The 18,060-nt window shown below is 42.6% G+C and overlaps 1 protein-coding gene across 1 annotated transcript in view; it reads left to right on the top strand.

The window, feature by feature from the left end:
• RBM20 (RNA binding motif protein 20) overlaps window positions 1–17,349 on the top strand; it is a 77,368-nt gene extending 60,019 nt beyond the window's left edge. The window contains exons 11-14 of the mRNA XM_030568859.1: window positions 3,150–3,813; window positions 6,061–6,180; window positions 7,073–7,194; window positions 13,315–17,349. Coding sequence (XP_030424719.1) covers window positions 3,150–3,813; window positions 6,061–6,180; window positions 7,073–7,194; window positions 13,315–13,425 — 1,017 coding nt within the window. The 3' untranslated portion in view covers window positions 13,426–17,349. The remainder of the gene's footprint in view (window positions 1–3,149; window positions 3,814–6,060; window positions 6,181–7,072; window positions 7,195–13,314) is intronic.
• The last annotated feature ends 711 nt before the right edge of the window (window positions 17,350–18,060 follow it).

Raw genomic sequence — 18,060 nt, forward strand, 5'->3', positions numbered from 1 at the left:
CAAAGGATGGGACAGGAGATGAAGCCTTTTCAGATTGATGGCATTAGATGAACTGTAAACAACCTCTTTTTAAAAATTTCTCTTTAATTAAATAATTTCACTCCAAACTTCCTGTTGCAGTAGCACAGAGACATATTCTTCGAAATGCTCCAGCTTCATACCTTTACAGTTAGGAGCTGATGGTTGAATTTGGTAGCTATCGATATCTGGTGCGGTAGAAAATTGATCTCCTGATCAAGAACAGTCTGTCTACCCTAGGACACTGCCAGGCTTCCTAGAAAATGACCAAAGAGGAGAGAAACACAGATTTTTAATCTCTTATGCACATAAAATGATTCTGGGAGTTGAAATCTAACTTATTCCAGCTATGCATTAAAAGTAAACAGGCATTGTAATTAATACAGTGACTCCTCACTTAAAGTATCAGAGGGGTAGCCGTGTTAGTCTGGATCTGTAAAAGCAGCAAAGAATCCTATGGCACCTTATAGGCTAACAGACGTTTTGGAGCATGAGCTTTCGTGGGTGAATACCCACTTCGTCAGATGCCTGCTTTCTCCACAGCTGGCAGCCTCCCTATGCCCCCTCCCAGCACCTCCCGCCTGTCAACAGACCCCTCAGATCAGTGTCTTCTCACTCCTCCCCCTGCCTCCTGCCTGTGGCAATCAGCTGGCTTGAGGCATTTTGGAGGCAGGAGGGAAGGGGGAGGAGCAAGGACTCAGCGCATAGGCTCCCCCTCCCTCCCCTGCCTCCCGAACGCCAGAAGCCAGCTGATTGCCCCAGGCAGGAGGCAGTGGGGGAGGGAGGGGGAACCTGCACCAAGTCCTTGCTCCTCCTGCCTCCTAAACGCCGCAAGCCAGCTGATTGCCCCAGGCAGGAGGGAGAGGAGAGGAGCGAGGACTCAGCATGCATCCCCACCCCCACCTCCAAACGCAGCAATCAGCTGGCTTGCAGCATTTAGAAGAGAGGGGAGGGAGGAGGAGGAGCCAGGACACAGCATGTGAAGTAAAGGGGGAGGAGGTGGTGGGAGAGAAAAGGCAGGTCCAGGGTGGGAGCTTGGGGGAAGGAGTGGAGTGGGCGGGCTGAGGGTTGAGGCCCCCGCCCCTGGTGCTTGCAAAGTAAGGGAAGCTGCCCTGGAACTGACTCCCTCCCCATTTACATTAATTCTTATGGGGAAATTGGATTCACTTAACATTGTTTCACTTAAAGTCGCATTTTTCAGGAACATAACTACAACGTTAAGTGAGGAGTTACTGTATGTGCACTTCTGAAAGCCAGTGCTAATGTTTTGGAAGGAAGCTCCACTGTCGGATAATGAGTTTATAATTAGTACCATCCTGTGGTTTTATTTGGCATTTATCTAGTATTCCAGGAGATTAAAAGCTTAGTGTAGCTCTAAAGGCTAACTTCCTTCAAGGTCTACCCCAGCTTCTGCCAGCAGAGTCTCTGGCAGAGGGTCCATGTGGAAGGAAGTGACTGCAGTAGGTAACCACAAGTTTCCTTTCTCTGTAGCAGCTTGAGGTAGTGTGCAGCCAAGCAAAAAAAATGACTGCGTTGGTTGGGGAGAGGTTGGTCATGGTGATGATGGGGAGTGGACAAATTCAGCACACTCCCCCAGCAGTCTCTGCTCGTAAGGCTCCTATGTCCCCAGAGGGGTAGGTAAGTGAATTTCCTCTGAGCCTGAAGGAAGACTTATTCAAAGAATTAGGTACAACAGGTTGTGGATTTCTGGGCAGCTGTGGCACTGCTCACATGGTGGTAATTAACAAAAGAGTGAGATGAGGAGATTTCAGCAGCCCAGAGAGTTACAAAATATCCCCAAAGAAGTGCAGTGCTTGAAGCATTTATATGGCTATTGTAAAGTGGTCTGTGCATATGTAACAGTGGGGGAATTCTCCTAGTGGTTAAACACAACTCCTATAGAAAAGCACGTGCAGAGCCAGAGTTCAGCCATGGAGGTCTTTCAGCAAGGATTCCCCACAATCAAGTCCAAAAAGAACAAAGGGAATGAACTTAATTCTTAAGTACCAACTTCATATAATCTTATAATAATCAAGAAACAATAATAATTTCTACTATCTAATAAGGCTACTTCAGAATCCACATATGCTAGCTTCACAATTATACATAAATATAGAAAAAAGAAACAAATTAGATCTAAACAGCTCGGTCCCCACAAACACACAGTGAGAAGTAACTCAGAGTTCCAACAGCTTAGGCTGAGTTTACCTGTCTCAGTTAGAGTCTTTGTTTATCGACTCCATACAGTCTGCTAAGCCAAAACCTCTGTAGCAATATCATCCCTCCCCTTGCTTGTAGAAATCTCCAACTGGAACCCAAGCAGATGTTCTCCTCCTCTACTGGACTATGGAATCACCCAACTAGCTAGCTAATTAATCAGCCAATCGGTATTAAGTATATAAATCAATAACCCTATACAAGAAAAATACAAAACAGAGAATAGCCAGATATGGACGACTTTACCCATCATCCCATTTAAATAAGAAAAAAGTTGCTGAACCGAACTGGTAAAGACAATTGAACTAAAACGGTTTGGCTAAAATCAAATCACACTCAAGGTGTGTCGCTAAAATGAAAGACATTAGTTTCCCCTCCTAGTCTCCTCTTTCTAACATGGCCGGGGCTTCCCAGTGTTGGAAAGTTAACAATACTCCTAACCTGCTGTACAGTGCTTCAGAGTTAAGGGAAATCAGCCTGCTTTCTGCTGCCATGGCTAAGCTTCTCCCAGCAGGTCACATGTGCTTTTGTAAAGAAGCTGCCTTGATTACTTGTCCTCAGTGGAGGCTATGAGTCCAGCTACCACACCCAATTCCAGAAACTTCTGGATGTGGAGTGCTAATTGGGCATCTGCCTAGCAGGAATGACCCAGACACAACTCACTCCTCTCCCGCTTTTCTCTAAAGAAATATCTCCCTATTAGCACATGGATTACATATACAACCCCCTACACGTACACAGAATAAATCAAACATGGTGGAATTATGGACATGGTAGGACTTGAGAGATGGTCAGGACATGAGGGATGGTCAGTCCAAAGCATCACTTGTGATCACTACACCAAAGCCCATTCCCTAATATTGATGATGTATAACTATGACATCTTTCCCAACTCGTTTCCCTCTTTGTTGCAGGAGCAAGACTGGGAAAGTGGAAGTGAGATGGAAGGCGAGGCCTGGTATCCAGCTAACATGGAAGAACTGGTCACAGTGGATGAAGTGGGAGAAGATGACTTTATTATGGAGCCAGATATAACCGAACTTGAAGAAATTGTTCCAGTTGATCCAAAAGACAAAGCATGCTCAGAAATGCATCAGTTTGTAACTAGCACATTAGAACTGGAAAATGACCATAGCCAGATAAACAGATGTGAAGGCGAATCTGCCCAGGAAGCTCCAGAAACGAGCTTCAGATCAGCAAAGGAAAGCAGAGCTGCTTCTGGTGGCTGTCCAGAAGATGATGATGATGATGATGCAGTTACAGAAGCATCAAGCCTAAATCTGGACACTGAACAGAAGCCAGATGAATCACAAGAAGACAGAGCTCTTAGGGATTCTAATTACCACAAAAAGGAAGGAAAAATAGAGGAGAGCTCTGATATTCACATGAAGCTGGAGGATGGACGGATACCTTCTGATCAAATGAAAGGAGAGACTCACCAGCTCTCTGACACTTTTATGGATCATTACAAGCTGATGGGATCACAAGAAACAGAGAGTAGAGACGTCATGGAAATGCTTGTAAAAAACTCCAGTGAAGAAACAACGCGTGGAAGCCAAGAGTGTCAAGAGACCCGGGGTAACTACTTCTGTGTTTTCTTTTCTGCTGGTGAAGAGCTTTTATCTGTGCAAGATGCATTAGATTTTAATCTGCTGCTAACAAGAATAAATGTTGCTAATAGTGTCAAGATTTTCCTAGGAGCAGCTCAGTAAAAGAGCCCTGCTGCCATGAGAGCCCTGTTAATCCATTAATCCATTAAAGGCTTTTAGTCAAATGGTGTAAAGGAAATACGATAACCAGCTTGCAATAATCAACTGTAGCAGTCACATCTGGGTTCATGTGAGTTGAGCTGAACTCTTGCAGCCCCCTTGCTAAGTACTTTGAATGGTCAATGAGAAAAACTACAGTTCCTGCAGGTCAACACATAACCGAGGGATCTTTTATATCTATGTGGCTCCCACCAACGTAAGAAACTCAGGATGAGTGTTTCTTACCCACTATACAAAAAGATGAAAATTGTTTGTAGATGTTCTCTGTCCTTGTTCATGCAAGCACGTGATTTTGTGTGGGGACTTGGGTGGGTACTAACCAAGTACCATTATTTCTTATATGTTCCCTCTAATATAACTTGACGTTGCAAGGCACATGGTAACACAAAGCCAGAAAATATTTTCAGAGGGTAAGATTAATCATACCTGCCTATTAAAAACTTTAGCTGTCAGGAAAAATATCTGAGTAAGGACAGCAGTGTCTGGAAGAACTGCAGAATCAGAATCAAGCCCTTTATTCTTAATCCTGCATCTCTGTTGTAATGCTGTAGTGATTTGGGATCTTATAGACTCATAGACTCTAAGACTGGAAGGGACCTCGAGAGGTCATCGAGTTCAGTCCCCTGCCCTCATGGCAGGACCAAATACTGTCTAGACCATCCCTAATAGACATTTATCTAACCTACTCTTAAATACCTCCAGAGATGGAGATTCCACAACTTCCCTAGGCAATTTATTCCAGTGTTTAACTACCCTGACAGTTAGGAACTTTTTCCTAATGTCCAACCTAAACCTCCCTTGCTGCAGTTTAAGCCCATTGCTTCTTGTTCTATCATTGGAGGCTAAGATGAACAAGTTTTCTCCCTCCTCCTGATGACACCCTTTTAGATACCTGAAAACTGCTATCATGTCCCCTCTTAGTCTTCTCTTTTCCAAACTAAACAAACCCAATTCCTTCAGCCTTCCTTCATAGGTCATGTTCTCAAGACCTTTAATCATTCTCGTTGCTCTTCTCTGGACCCTCTCCAATTTCTCCACATCTTTCTTGAAATGCGGTGCCCAGAACTGGACACAATACTCCAGTTGAGGCCTGACCAGCGCAGAGTAAAGCGGAAGAATGACTTCTCGTGTCTTGTTTACTACACACCTGTTAATGCATCCCAGAATCATGTTTGCTTTTTTTGCAACAGTATCACACTGTTGACTCATATTAAGCTTGTGGTCTACTACAACCCCTAGATATCTTTCTGCCATACTCCTTCCTAAACAGTCTCTTCCCATTCTGTATGTGTGAAACTGATTGTTCCTTCCTAAGTGGAGCACTTTGCATTTATCTTTATTGAACTTCATCCTGTTTACCTCAGACCATTTCTCCAATTTGTCCAGATCATTTTGAATTTTGACCCTGTTCTCCAAAGCAGTTGCAATCCCTCCCAGTTTGGTATCATCCGCAAACTTAATAAGTGTACTTTCTATGCCAACATCTAAATCGTTGATGAAGATATTGAACAGAGCCGGTCCCAAAACAGACCCCTGCGGAACCCCACTTGTTATACCTTTCCAGCAGGATTGGGAGCCATTAATAACTACTCTCTGAGTACGGTTATCTGGTTATCTTGAGTGGCTCTGTATTTTATATATAATATATAAGCAATTCACATGTCTGGAACGGGGAGGAAGGATATCTTTCTTACCAGCCTTAATCCTTCCCAGTAGATCAACACAATATTTCTCATGCATTAAATCTACTGCCTGCACTGATTTAACATAAATACAGAAGAAAAGTGTTTGTCAGTATTCTGTAATACTGAGGCATGCATAAAGTATAGCTCCAGTTTTAACACACTCTCTCTAATGAAAGTGGGCAATTACCAAAATGGAAAAGTTTAAAATATAAACAGAAGAGCAGTAACGAACATGCAAATGTCTCTAGATAAAAAAATGTACTTACTGTGTGTGTGGTGTTTCTTTTTGGTTAGCTATTGGCAGCTGCACTGTATTAAGCAACCAGATTGGATGGAAATATACCATTCAATGCATTTATTCCTTTGTTAAGTAAATCCTAGGTACCTGGAAATGAAATCTCCTGAATTCTCCGAGGTGAAATCTAAAAGACCCCATTCTTCACCATCCTGGGAACAAGAGGATGTTTTCACTGAACTTAGCATTCCTCTAGGTATGTCTGAACTTTTAGGTCTCTCTCTGCATGAGACACTGTCCATTGCAATACCTTGAATATACAACAAGGTGTCACTTTAAGGCTACTTATTGTATTTGTTTCTCAGAATGAATGCAAGGAGAATCAAAAGAAACAGTAAGTAAAACATGGTTAAATGTTGAAACAACTGAGATTTTTATTCCAGATCATTGATTATTATTCCAGATAAATGGACTATGCATTCATTAATGACACTGAACAGCTGAAATAACTGCCATTGAATTCCAAGGTCTAAAACATAGGGAGACTGACACATTCATAAAGAAATTATCTGGGCTTTGGTAGAAGCATTGGTCAGTGCCAAGGAAATCTTGAGGGCAGAGAGGTCTCTCATGGGAGTTCTCTGTATAGTAAGGAGCTTCTAAGCATGTAACATGAAAAATTAGAGTGATTAGCCCCGAATGGATCGATTACACTACACAACCATAAATCATGAACATACAGAATACAGTGTGGTGTGATCTAATGTAAGGCTATTATTGGTACTTGCTAGGAAAGACCTATATAACTCAGTTGTGACTTTTGCCCCTACTAAATTCTGGGACTATCCCAACCCTTTGTGGTATACTGTCATGTATTCTCAATAAACATACATGCATATATTATCTGAGATAATATATAAATACATATAATACCTATGAGAATGTATACAATGTGTATTTGCAGTACATGATGTTTTAAATTGTAATTTTTCACTGTCATTCATCAGTGTTACAGAATTTGATGTCCTGTCAGGTGAACTTGAAAGTAGTAGATTTGGGATTAGCCTTTGTTTCTTTATCATTGAGCTAAATTATATTTTTCTCTTTGAAAGTAAACCATGTTAATGTGATTCTAAATTGTTTGGTAGGTGTGGAATTTGTGGTGCCCAGAACTGGGTTTTACTGCAAGCTTTGTGGACTTTTCTACACGAATGAAGAGACAGCTAAGACGAGCCACTGCAGGAGTACTGTTCACTACAAAAATCTTCAGGTAAAACGCACGTGTAACTAGTTTTAGTCCTGCTTCTACTAACGAATGGGTCAGACTGAGTAAAACTCTCTGGTGCTATAAAAAGGACTTTCATGGTACACACAGAATTCAGTGGCATGGAAATGGACAGTTTTAAATCTTTTAAGCTGACAAATGTATAGAAATCAAATGATTTGTGCAGTGCTGCCAGCCAGCACACTAGCCTGTCACCTCTGATCCCTATGCTCAAATCATGGCTCACAAGTGAAATGAGGTCAGAAAGCCACATCACAAAAATACTAGCACACAATTTGGCCCAGCTGAGTCTCTCCTCTTAAGAGTCCCAAAATTAGGGAATAGTAGCAGTGTTTCAGGTGAGGACTGAAGTGCATAGGCAGTTTTTTCTGGGACAGATTGCACAGAGCCTGCCACCACTAGTGATTTCTTAATTTCATGGCAGCTAAATTTGTTACCCTTTTAGAATTTGTATAATTTTATTTCTGTGCCAATTTAAGTCTCTATAGTATGTTTCAACTTGAGGAATTTCAAAGCATTATGTGTATGATACATAAATGATCTGAGGATGGCTTCATAGGCCACTGAAATGCAGCCATCTCTCGTGTGGAATGTGGCAGCTGTCCAACAGTGCAGCACAATGCTACATAACAATTGTAGAAGGCAGTGAAGAAGAATGCCATGTCCTGTGTATTTATTTAGATTTACTTTTAAATCCCCACCCATTGCTCTAGGTATTTTTCCAAATATAAAAGCACACATTAGACAATATTGCACTAAGATCATTGGCATATCCAAAAATAAACCAAACTCAACCCACACCTCCGCCTCCGCTCCGCGTCCTCCCCTGAGCACGTCGTGTGTCCACCTTTTCCCCCTAGCTCCCAGCGCTTGCACTGCAAAACAGCTGTTTTGCATGGCTGGGAGGGAGGGGGAAGGAGGGAGAATGCAGCGCACTCGGGGAAGAGACGGGGATGGGGCGGGGATTTAGGGAAGGGGTCCAATAGGGGCAGGGAGGGGGCGGAATTGGGGCAGGACTTTGGGGAAGGGGTTGGAATGGGGGGCGAGGGAGGGTGGGGAAAGGGTGGAGTTAGGCCAGGGCTAGGAGGGCGCGAGCACCCACTGGCGCTGGAGAAAGTTGACACTTATGCTTGGAGTGTGTTATAGACCACCAGGATCTGAATTCAATATGGACAGAGACCTCTTTAATGTTTTTAATGAAGTAAATACTAATGGGAATTGTGTGATCATCAGAGACTTTAACTTCCCAGATATAGACTGGAGGACAAGTGCTAGTAATAATAATAGGGCTCAGATTTTCCTGGCTGCGATAGCTGATGGATTCCTTCACCAAGTGGTTGCTGAACCAACAAGATGGGATGCCATTTTAGATTTGGTTTTGGTGAGTAGTTAGGACCTCGTAGAAGAAATGGTTGTTGGGGACAACCTTGGTTCGAGTGATCATGAGCTAATTCAGTTTAAACTAAATGGAAGGATAAACAAAAATAGATCTGTGACTAGGGTTTTTGATTTCAAAAGGGCTAACTTAAAAAAATTCAGAAAATTAGTTAGAGAAGTGGATTGGGCTGAAGAACTTGTGAATCTAAAGGAAGAGGAGGCCTGGAATTACTTCAAGTCAAAGTTGCAGAAACTATCAGAAACCTGCATCCTAAGAAAGGGGAAAAAATTCATAGGCAGGAATTGTAGACCAAGCTGGATGAGCAAACATCTCAGAGAGGTGATTAAGAAAAAGCAGAGCCTACAAGGAGTGGAAGATGGGAAAGCTACCTTATTGAGGTCAGAATATTTAGGGATGAAGTGAGAGAGGCCAAAAGCCATGTAGAGTTGGACCTTGCAAAGGGAATTAAAACCAATAGTAAAAGGTTCTATAGCCATATAAATAAGAAGAAAAAAAGAAGTGGGACTGCTAAACACTGGGGATGGAGTGGAGGTTAAGGATAATTTAGGCATGGCCCAATATCTAAACAAATACTTTGCTTTAGTCTTTAATGAGGCTAATAAGGAGCCTAGGGATAATGGTAGGATGACAAACGGGAATGAGGATATGGAGGTAGATATTACCACATCTGAGGTAGAAGCCAAACTCAAACAGCTTAATGGGACTAAATCAGGGGGCCCAGATAATCTTCATCCAAGAATACTAAAGGAACTGGCACATGAAATTGCAAGCCCATTAGCAAGAATTTTTAATGAATCTGTGAACTCAGGGGTTGTACTGTATGACTGGAGAATTGCTAACATAGTTCCTGTTTTTAAGAAAGGAAAAAAAGTGATCCGAGTAACTATAGGCCTGTTAGTTTGACATCTGTAGTATGCAAGCAGGGCCGGCGCAACCCATTAGGTGACCTAGGTGGTCGCCTAGGACACTAAACATTTGGGGGGCGGCAACTGCGGCGGCTGGATCTTCGGCCCCCCTGGTCATTGTCGGCATTTCGGAGGCAGGACCTTCCATCATCTCTGTCCGGGGCAGCATTTCGGGGGCGGGACCTTTGGCTGCCTCTGTCTGAGGTGGCATTTCAGGGCGGGACCTTCTGCAGCCTCGGCTGGAAAAAAGCTGGCGGTGCTCCTGTATGCAAGGTCTTGGAAAAATGTTGAAAGAGAAAGTAGTTAAGGGCATTGAGGTCAATGGTAATTGGGACAAAATACAATATGATTTTACAAAAGAAGCCAAACCAACTTGATCTCCTTCTTTGAGAAGGTAACAATTTTTTTAGACAAAGGAAATGCAGTGGATCTAATTTACCTTGATTTCAGTTAGGCATTTGATACGGTTCCACATGGGGAATTATTAGTTAAATTGGAAAAGATAGGGATCAATATGAAAATTGAAAGGTGGATAAGGAACTGGTTAAAGGGGAGACTACAACAGGTCGTACTGAAAGGTGAACTGTCAGGCTGGAGGGAGGTTACTAGTGGAGTTCCTCAGGGATCGGTTTTGGGAACAATCTTATTTAATCTTTTTATTACTGACCTTGGCACAAAAAGTGAGAATGTGCTGATAAAGTTTGCAGATGACAGAAAGCTGGGAGGTGTTGCTAATACAGAGGAGGACTGGGATATCATACAGGAAGATCTGGATGACCTTGTAAATGGGAGTAATAGTAATAGCATGAAATTTCATAGTGAAAAGAGCAAGGTCATGCATTTAGGGATTAATAACAAGAATTTTTGTTATAAACTGGGGACGCATCAGTTGGAAGTAACAGAGGAGGAGAAGGACCTCGGAGTACTGGTTGATCAGAGGATGTCTATGAGCCGCCAATGTGATATGGCCATGAACAAAGCTAATGCGGTCTTGGGATGCATCAGGCGAGGTATTTCCAGTAGAGATAAGGAGGTGTTAGTACCATTATACAAGGCACTGGTGAGACCTCATCTCAAATCTGTGTGCAATTCTGGTCTCCTATGTTTAAGAAGGATGAATTCAAACTGGAACAGGTACAGAGAAAGGCTACTGGAATGATCCGAGGAATGGAAAAACCTGCCTTATGAAAGGAGACTCAAAGAGCTTGGCTTGTTTAGCCTAACCAAAAGAAGGCTGAGGGGAGATATGATTGCTCTTTATGAATACATCAGAGGAATAAATACCAGGGAGGGAGAGGAATTATTTAAGCTCAGTACCAATGTGAGCATGAGAACAAATGGATATAAACTGGCCATCAGGAAGTTTAGACTTGAAATTAGATGAAGGTTTCTAAACATCAGAGGAGTGAAGTTCTAGAACAGCCTTCCAAGGGGAGCACTGGAGGCAAAAGACATATCTGGCTTCAAGATTAAGCTTGATAAATTTATGGAGGGGACGATATGATGGGATAGCCTAATTTTGGCAATTAATTGGTCTTTGACTATTAGTGGCAAATATGCCCAATGGCTTGTGATGGGATGTTAGATGGGGTGGGATCTGAGTTACTACAGAGAATTCTTTCCTGAGTGTCTTGCTGGTGAGTCTTGCCCACATGCTCAGGGTTTAGCTGTTTTCCATATTTGGGATTGGGAAGGAATTTTCCTCCAGGACAGATTGGCAGAGGCCCTGGGGGGGTTTCGCCTTCCTCTGCGCCTTGAAGTCTTAAAACCACAATTTGAGGACTTCAGTAGTTCAGATGTAGGTTAGGGGTTTGATACAGGAGTGGGTGGGTGAGATTCTGTGGCCTGTGTTGTGCAGGAGGTCAGACTAGACGATCATAATGGTCCCTTCTGACCTTAAGGATCTTGGCAGGCAATGTTTGAGGTTTAAAAATGGACCAGCTACAACCCCTTCCCCTCAAAAAAAAAAAAGGAAAAAGGGCGGGGGGGGGAAGGTTGCCTGTGGAAGCTGAAGAATAGTTTTGAGTCACCTCCTGCTAAGCTGTACACATGAAACATAAAGAGTTTTGCCCTTTCTCTAGAAAAGGAAGACCACATTGTCAGTACTCGGTTTACAATAGTGCTGGGCCCACACTCAGAAGATGCCCTGTCACCTGGACTGTGGCCACCCCCCAAGGCCCCGACCTCACTTGGTCTCTTCCCCCTGAAGCCCCACCCCCAATCATTCCTCTCCGCACCCTTCCCCTCCCCCGCTTGCGCCTCTTGGCCCCTCTCCACCGCCTCCCCACTTCACTCCTCTCCACACACCCCCTGTGTGAGCGATGGGCGGGGCCTGGCGGGAAAGAGGCCAAGCAGGGGCGGGACCTCAGAGCGGAGCATGAGTGGAGAGCAGGGATGGGGCCTTCAGGAGGCGTGCAGGGGCGGGGCCTTGGGGCAGAGTGCAGGGGCAAGGCCTTTGGGCGGGCTCCAGGGCCCACAAAAGGTTAATCCTGCCCTGCATATTGTGAGTTTATGCAGTGTACTGAATAGACAGTGCAACAGCAGGTCACACACAGGCATCACTGAAAGGAGAGACACAAAGCAGGCAATAGGGTGCCTGCTGCAGTGTTGCAATGAGATTCTGTTTTTCCCCCCTGGGGCAGTGTTTTTAAATGACCAGTCCTAGACCAGAGCAGTTGTTCGTAGCTAGAGATGCATGTGATTTCTCATTGCAGCTGTACGTAGACTGATGGTGCTAATTAATCTGTTTCAAGAGTTTGAGTAACTGGCATTTGCTTGGCCAGGATCCACAGAGAGGAACATTTTTCCATTTGTTGGATTTATGGTCTCTAATAACACTCAGATCAGTTACTCATGCATGTGAGTGTGATTTTATATGTATAAATCTTTAATAAAACCCCTTCTGTGTTATTATAGAGGTATCTCCCATGATTCTGACCACATTTACTTGTGATGAGGACGTTTTGTTCCCTTCTGCCTCTCATGCCATTCACCTGGGTTGAATTTGAGTATAAAATTTTTGCATGCCTCTCTTATGCCCGTGTCATTCCACCTTCCATTTTGTGTGCACCTCTGCCATCCAAGGGCATTGCCAGTAAGTCAGCAGCTTTACTGGCTGCTAATAGATTTTAGGATCGCACTATATTATTGATATTTAAGGCACTTGAACGCCATCATAATAAAACAAGTCAGTACAGGCAAATACTCCAGCCAGATTGTTAAATCCTATCAGTGATGATTGTTGGCTTCACTTTTCGTTCCACTTTAAAGAAATAGATTTATATACATCAAAAGGTATGTATCTAAGTCAGACGCTTTGCAAATGTAACATATGTTTTAAGTCATATCAGGAACTGTGTCTGCCCGCAATCACACCACTTCAATACCAGTGTAATTCTGTTCACTTCTGCAGCATTACTGCTGATTTACCCCAATGTGAGAGCAGAACTGAGCAATCAGCTTCTATTTGCCAGGAGAAAGGGTCTAGTAGATTGAGTATGGGACTGGGAGCCAGGATATCCTGAACTGTAGTCCTCCTGGTTCTGCCACTGACTTCCTGGGTGGCACTGAGCAAGTCACTTAACCTCCCTGGTCTTGTCAGCATTAAGGAAATTTGCTCTGGGGGATCTACATTAATACAGATACACCAGTTTAAATTTCCTTAGTGTAGACAGAATGTCTGTGGGTTCTGTCTCCCAGGGTTGTTACGGGCTTAGTGACAGTGCTTTGAAGCTATAAAGCACTCTGTGCTGAGTATTATCAGTCTTGCTAATGCCACCTCTGGTTTTCCTTTGGTCACAGAAGTATCTATCCCAGCTTGCAGAAGAGAGTCTGAAAATGAATGAAGAAGACAGCAATCTGCCACAGGACGTTGCTGGGATTGTTCCCCACTTTGAGAAGAAAAAGCTATGATGTGCTCAACTAGAAGAGTTGTAAATGAGTGAATGCTGATATTTCATTGTTGAGCTACATGATGTGGTGATCAATTCGCACTGTGCAGGAGGAAGGAAAGCACAATAAACAGCATATTCTATGCATCTGTGCCCAGGGTGCCATTAAAACCATAATGCCTGAAATAGTTTCCCACAGGGAAGCAGTCCTGGCGTATCTGTAACAAGCGCAGCTATTCTTTCTCAGGCTGTGTGTTTGGAACGGCTTCCTATACTAACTCAGAATTCTCAGGGATTCTCAGATGCCACACAGTAGGTCAGGCTGAGTATTTAGAAGAGGTTAGCATCCTCCAGTGGAAATGATCTGAAAAGAAATGTCCTGAATGAAGCTTTTAACATGAATATATTTTAAGTCACTTCACTCAGTATAGTGAACAATAGGCCTTGTTTAAGAGACCTAAAACGATTGTGCTAGTGCTAACTGTTAGATGGCATAAGGTAAACCCCAGTGGCCTTAGAATATGTGCACCTAGAGCTTGGTGATGATAATCGTCATCATTTTTAAATTTTCGAGTACTGTCCATGTACTCGATGTTACAAAGATGTACAAAGATGGAGGAAGTCGCAGCCCTGTCTCTAGGAGCGTACAGTTGAAATCCTGTACAGGCAGAACAGTTCAGGCTGAAAGTTATTTGCCTTCATTCTCCAGTGCTTTATATCCTGTGGGCTGGATGCTCTTTGGTAATTTCTGTGTTTGGGAATATTCCTTGGGAAAATTCTAAAAGTGTGTCCACTTTGTGTCTTAGATTAAAGTCGCACAAGAAGCTTTATAACTGCTAGATGTTTCGCTTATGTAACTTGTAGAATTCTTTATCCATGCTCATTGTGGGGGACGGGGGGAGGGTTTAAAACATGTTTTTCTAATCTTGGCCATCTTGAATTTCCTGGTCTTTATGGAAATAAGCCAGACTCTTAATGTTGTTTTAACAGTTTTTGTATTCATTCCCCTGAATTTTTATGGCAAGTGCAGCAACTGTTCACAGAATGCTGCAGTGAGAACACAGGATGCATCAGCAACTATAAATATTATTATATGGCATTGTTTATACTCAGAGTTGTTGCTTAATATAATGTAAAGTCCCATTGAAATGCACTGTTTAGATTTCTGGTTAATTTCAATGGGCTTTGTGTAGCAAAGTGAATATGTACTAAAACTGCTGCCAGATTTGATCCTGGAGTTATGCTTTTAGGAAATGCACCACAAACCATGTCTCCAGGCAAGTGGTAGGAAAATTTTTGAAATGTTTGAAATTTGGTTGAAAAATGGAGAATGGGAGAATTTACAGATTTTTTTCACCATTCTTTGCCCAGCTCTGATATTGACCATATTAAGGGCCACTGAAATCTCTGGCATTAGGTGTTTCACTTAATACAATAGGACTTTGTGTACAGTAAATAATTTTTTTTCCCCAGAATGGCTTATCCATCACAGAGAACAACATTAATGTTGCAAAATAATGCAAAATGGCCAATCTGCCAAAACTGCTCCCACCAAAAAACCTGTTCCATATCACCTGCACCAACAGCCATATTCTTCTTTCTCTGAAAATGGCTTCAGTTCAGTATCATATCTCCGGGCTGCATTTTGTTGTTTGGTAAGTTCACTTTCAGTTAGATGGTGCAGACATTCCATTCATTTCAACTAGCGTTGGGTGCAAGCTGCAAATCTTGGATTCATTTTTCTCCAAAGTTCAGAGATTCTGTGGATTCCAGGTCTGGCTTGGGGCATCAGAGAGAAAGAAGGGAAGACACACTATTTAGGCATAGATCTGAGCATCACCAGATTTCAAGTGTGACAGGATTTGGGCCCATCTTTATTTAAAACATGACTTTTATTCCTCAATTAATTGAAACAAAAAATCTTGAAAAGCAAATTCTTCTTGCTACAAGATTTCTTATTACATTTTGATGAGATTTGTTAGGTCAAAATTTGTATTGCAAGATGTAAAATCATGAAAAGGGAAGTAAATATTCTGTAGTTACTGTCCAAGGCATAGCTGTTAAGGCAGTGATGCATACATTGAGTGTGAAGAATTAGTCTCATTGCCTTATAACATGATGTAAGTGGGGAAGGGAATCACCCCAGATGCAAGCATCTGATTTTTAGATCTCAGACTGTTCCAGAACTGGAGCACTCACCAGAGTGGTGGTAGATTTTTAGATCACCTGGTTACGCTTAAAGTGGATGGGAGGTGGGGTTGATAATGCCCCAAATCTCCACGCCTCTAGCAACTTATCTCCAGCCAAACTCAAGTACAAAGAGTGTTATTATTATTATTATTATCCATTTGTACATCAGTAGCACCGAGAAGTTCCAGCCCCATTGTTCTAAGCACTGTAACAAAAACTTTCCCAAACCCCAAAGAGCTTACAATCAGAGCTCAAGGTGAGAGACAACAGGTGGATGCAAACAAATGGGGGGAGTAGGAGGTGACAGTGAAACCATTCTGGTCAGCAGGAGTAAAACCACTAAACCTGTGTTTGCCCATGGGCTCATTGTCAGACTTAAATGAGTGATTCAACTTATTACCCCCAAAATATTAAACGCTAAGGCCCAGATTCACTCCTGTGCTGCACTCCTTGCATATTTCACCTTGTGCTCGCAGGGCTAGTTGCATCAGAAGTGCATAATCCGTCTGTGTTGTGGGTTGGTAGTGGTATCCTACAGCTCCCTCCCCAGAGATCTTGCCTGAGGAAGAGTGCTTCAGTTTCCAGCCAGGGCTCCAAAGGTTGGGGGCTTGACGGGCAGCCCAGGAGCTGTGCTGAGTCAGCACAACTCTCAGCCAGCCAGGATCGCCTTGCTTGTGCTGGCTAGTCCTAATCCCCCCTGTAAAAGTGGGGGCAACCCTTTCCATGTGGAGTTTCCTCCTCTGACAGCCTGCAAACCCGAGTTCCACTGGCAGAAACCAAGGGTGATGCTGGCCTAATTACTGTATTTGAGGTGCAGGGGCAAATATTTAGAGCCTCCAGAAAGGGATCTGTGTGTGCACAAGCATACAACTGTGATGAAATCCAGGTATTTTCAGGGGGGATTTTAAAATCTGGCCCCTAAGGACTAACTACTGACAAAACAGCACGTGAGTGTGGCCAAAAAGGCAGCTGTAGTCCTGAAAATTTTATTTGATTTTGCAAAATCCCTGTATTCAAAAGAACCTCCAAGTCTTAGTATTCAGCCTAACAATCTGTGCAATCAGCTTTCATCCCAATGCAATTAGAGACCTGCAATGTAATGTCTTTCCATGAAAACAGTCCATAGAGGCAATGCTTGCAGGCATTTAACTCCTAGACATCACTCTAATACCTATTCTGCTGAGCGGCACTGCACCTGTACAGGTAGCTATTTGCCTCTTTGAACTGCTGTAAAATGTGCTGTTTTTCTTTTGACTTGCTATATTTAAAATCTAAGATGCAGTATTTTTCTAGTCAGCATAATTCTTCAATAATTTACATTTCTGATTAATATATGTATAGCACCAGGCAGTCTCAAGTCTAGCCAAAAAATTATTTATTATTATTTAAAGAAGAGCTTCCATGATCTTTATGAATCATTTCAACATGTCTCAGCCAAAGATTTCACAAAGGCTGCAGCCTTTCTGAACAGTGAACATGTTTTTATCTGCTGATCTCAAATAGTCTTTAATGTCACAATGCATCTTGCTTTCTTCAAGATTAAAAATTTTAAAAAAAAATCTAAACATTAGCCCCATAAGACTTAATACATTTTAATATTGGCTTGAACACTAAATTAGTGTCAGGCTGGTTATATTCAGGGTTTTTCTATTCTCTATTAAGGCTGTGATTTGTTTAATTATACTTGAACTGGACCAGACATACTATTTATTGAGCTTATAGAATCTTGTTAATTTAAGTTTTGCCTTGTAAACAATTGGAATTTGTTAGAACTTGTTGAGTTATGTAGGTGGTGTCACCAGTATTAACTGATCTGTGCAACTGATTGCAAAGTGTTTCAGGTTGTGTTTCATAAAAAGGATTTTAATAAAGAGAATTTTAGAGCATAAATAATGGCTGGTAGTTGTGCCAGTTTCACAATAACTTGCAAGGAGATTGGCTCCTCTCAGAATTTGGTTCTTTGTAATTATGATTGAAGCCATTCCTTACCCACCTACTGCCCTTCCATCTCCCTTCCTACACTTCACCTCCAGACTTACTGAGTGAGCTATCTACAGCTGTTTCCTCTTGAATTCCTCTTTTCTATCTCCATCCTGGATTCCCTGCCACACTTTCTGAAACTGTTCTGATCTCTTTCTAGACAACTCTCAAGGTATCTACTTCACCTACATCCTGCTTGTCCCATCTGCTGTGTTGATTAGACTCGCCTGCTTGACATCTCCTTCCTTGGCTTTTATGACATGGTCTTCTCCCTGGCTCTCCTGCCAGGTCTCTTTGGTTGATCATACTCCCCTCTCCCATTTTCCCTACTGGTTCCACAGTGCTCTATCCTAAGTCCCACGGTCCCACCCTCTTCTCTCACTAAACCCTTTCTCTGAGTAACTTCACCAACCAGAAGTGGGATCCACATGGAAAAATGCTCAGTGAAGAATCATAGTTAGTTTAAGGGTAAGTAACCGTTCTTTAC

Source organism: Gopherus evgoodei, chromosome 7 (assembly GCF_007399415.2).
Source record: "Gopherus evgoodei ecotype Sinaloan lineage chromosome 7, rGopEvg1_v1.p, whole genome shotgun sequence".
NCBI lineage: Eukaryota > Metazoa > Chordata > Testudines > Testudinidae > Gopherus > Gopherus evgoodei.